The 2,500-nt window shown below is 42.0% G+C and overlaps 1 protein-coding gene across 12 annotated transcripts in view; it reads right to left on the bottom strand.

Moving 5' to 3' along the window:
* LOC118379415 (transcription factor 4-like) overlaps positions 1 to 2,500 on the bottom strand; it is a 439,744-nt gene that overhangs the window by 325,218 nt on the left and 112,026 nt on the right. For all 12 annotated transcript variants that reach the window (XM_052524927.1, XM_052524924.1, XM_052524930.1 and 9 more), the window contains one exon: positions 1,909 to 2,011. In XM_052524927.1, the coding sequence (XP_052380887.1) occupies positions 1,909 to 2,011 (103 nt within the window). The remainder of the gene's footprint in view (positions 1 to 1,908; positions 2,012 to 2,500) is intronic.

Raw genomic sequence — 2,500 nt, 5'->3', positions numbered from 1 at the left:
GTGAGAAGGTCACGACTGTGAGAAAGTCACGACTGTGAGAAGGTCACGACTGTGAGAAGGTCACGACTGTGAGAAGGTCACGACTGTGAGAAGGTCACGACTGTGAGAAGGTCACGACTGTGAGAAAGTCACGACTGTGAGAAGGTCACGACTGTGAGAAGGTCACGACTGTGAGAAGGTCACGACTGTGAGAAGGTCACGACTGTGAGAAAGTCACGACTGTGAGAAGGTCACGACTGTGAGAAGGTCACTTCTGGGGACTCCTTAAAAACAAAATGCAGGAATAGTCACAGAAATTAAAGCTAAACAGTTGGGAGCATCGAACATTTCAAAAACAAATCTTTTTTTCTGCTCATTTTGACAGCGAAATACTCTGAACAAAAATATAAACGCAACATGCAACAAATTCTAAAATGTTACTGAGTTACAGTTCATATGAGGAAATCAGTCAATTGAAATAAATTCATTAGGCCCTAATCTATGGATTTCACATGACTGGGCTCAGGGGCTCAGCCATGGGTAGGCCTTGGGAGAGCATAGGCCCACCAACTGGGAGCCAGTCCCGGCCAATCAGAATTTGTTTTTCCCCACTAAATAGCTTTATTACAGACAGAAATGCTCCTCAGCACCACCAGTGAGATGTTGGGGAAAAGATAGGGGCTGAGAAATGACATGCTATGTGACCTGATGTTTACAATGTGTTGACTGCTGTACATTTAGCTAATGCCCCCTTTACAGTGTGTTAGCTGTTTAATGCTAATGCCCCCTTTACAGTGTGTTAGCTGTTTAATGCTAATGCCCCTTCACAGTGTGTTAGCTGTTTAATGCTAATGCCCCCTTCACAGTGTGTTAGCTGTTTAATGCTAATGCCCCCTTCACAGTGTGTTAGCTGTTTAATGCTAATGCCCCGTTTACAGTGTGTTAGCTGTTTAATGCTAATGCCCCCTTCACAGTGTGTTAGCTGTTTAATGCTAATGCCCCTTTACAGTGTGTTAGCTGTTTAATGCTAATGCCCCCTTCACAGTGTGTTAGCTGTTTAATGCTAATGCCCCCTTCACAGTGTGTTAGCTGTTTAATGCTAATGCCCCTTCACAGTGTGTTAGCTGTTTAATGCTAATGCCCCCAGTGTGTTCTGTTTAATGCAGTGTTAGCTGTTAGCTGTTTAATGCTAATGCCCTTCGTTTACAGTGTGTTAGCTGTTTAATGCTAATGCCCCTTCACAGTGTGTTAGCTGTTTAATGCTAATGCCCCTTCACAGTGTGTTAGCTGTTTAATGCTAATGCCCCCTTCACAGTGTGTTAGCTGTTTAATGCTAATGCCCCTTCACAGTGTGTTAGCTGTTTAATGCTAATGCCTGTTTAATGCTAATGCCAGTGTGTTAGCTGTTTAATGCTTCACAGTGTGTTAGCTGTTTAATGCTAATGCCCCCTTCACAGTGTGTTAGCTGTTTAATGCTAATGCCCCGTTTACAGTGTGTTAGCTGTTTAATGCTAATGCCCCGTTTACAGTGTGTTAGCTGTTTAATGCTAATGCCCCAGGCATGGACTGACCATGGGAGTTCACTTACAGGAAAAGATGAAAGAAAAACTGCAAGAGTTGTAAAAGTCTTTCTTCGAAACACGGGTAAAGTTGCTTTACAAATTATTATTATTATTATTATTATTATTACAAAGACAGATCTCGGTAATTTCTTACGCTTGAAACAAGACTGAATAGATGACAATTAGAAAAACACTCGTAGCTTCTCACGGTCCTTTTTTGTGTTGTTTGAATGGCGAGGGCTTCCCACTTCGATTTCCCGTTCGCCACTGTGACAACTGTAAAGCGTGTTGACTGTTTCGTCCCACATGTGCGCAGGCTGTGGGAACACACAGGTGATATCACAGCAGATTGAGAGGCTCTTCTTACCTGTTAGTCTGGAGTTGACGTACGGAGGAGAGATGTTGTCGTGCGGGTGTGAGCCCATGTCCCGGCTAGTCATGTGAGCGTACTGGGAGCCGTCAGCATAACTCTGCAACACAGAGACCGTTATTTTCCTGAGGTGATACAACGACATGGTACAGACGGCACAGAGACTGCCATTGGAACAGTACTGACCGTGTTTAGGACATAATGACAGTGAGTAACATGGTTTGATAACAAACGTTTGATCGATAAACACCCAACTCAGATATGCTAATTTGTCTGATTGTAATTGAATAACCTTCTGCATTTATTAAAGCTAGCTGACCACAGGGGGAAAAAAAGTGTAATTTTTTGATAACTGTTAAAAGCCTCTGTAAAGGGGAAACACTACCTAGCTTGTCTTTATAACAGTCCAAGTCATCTACAATTGGATGAGGATACATATATATATATACCTCTGTTCAAAAGTTTGGGGTCACTTAGAAATGTCCTTGTTTTTGGAAGAAAAGCACATTTTATTTGTCCATTAAAATTACATCAAATTGATCAGAAATTCAGTGTAGACATTGTTAATGTTGTAAATCACTATTGTAGC

This window comes from Oncorhynchus keta, chromosome 9 (genome assembly GCF_023373465.1).
Source record: "Oncorhynchus keta strain PuntledgeMale-10-30-2019 chromosome 9, Oket_V2, whole genome shotgun sequence".
In the NCBI taxonomy this organism is placed as follows: domain Eukaryota; kingdom Metazoa; phylum Chordata; class Actinopteri; order Salmoniformes; family Salmonidae; genus Oncorhynchus; species Oncorhynchus keta.
Note: the sequence above shows the minus strand (reverse complement) of the source record. Positions and strands in the feature narration are given on the sequence as shown.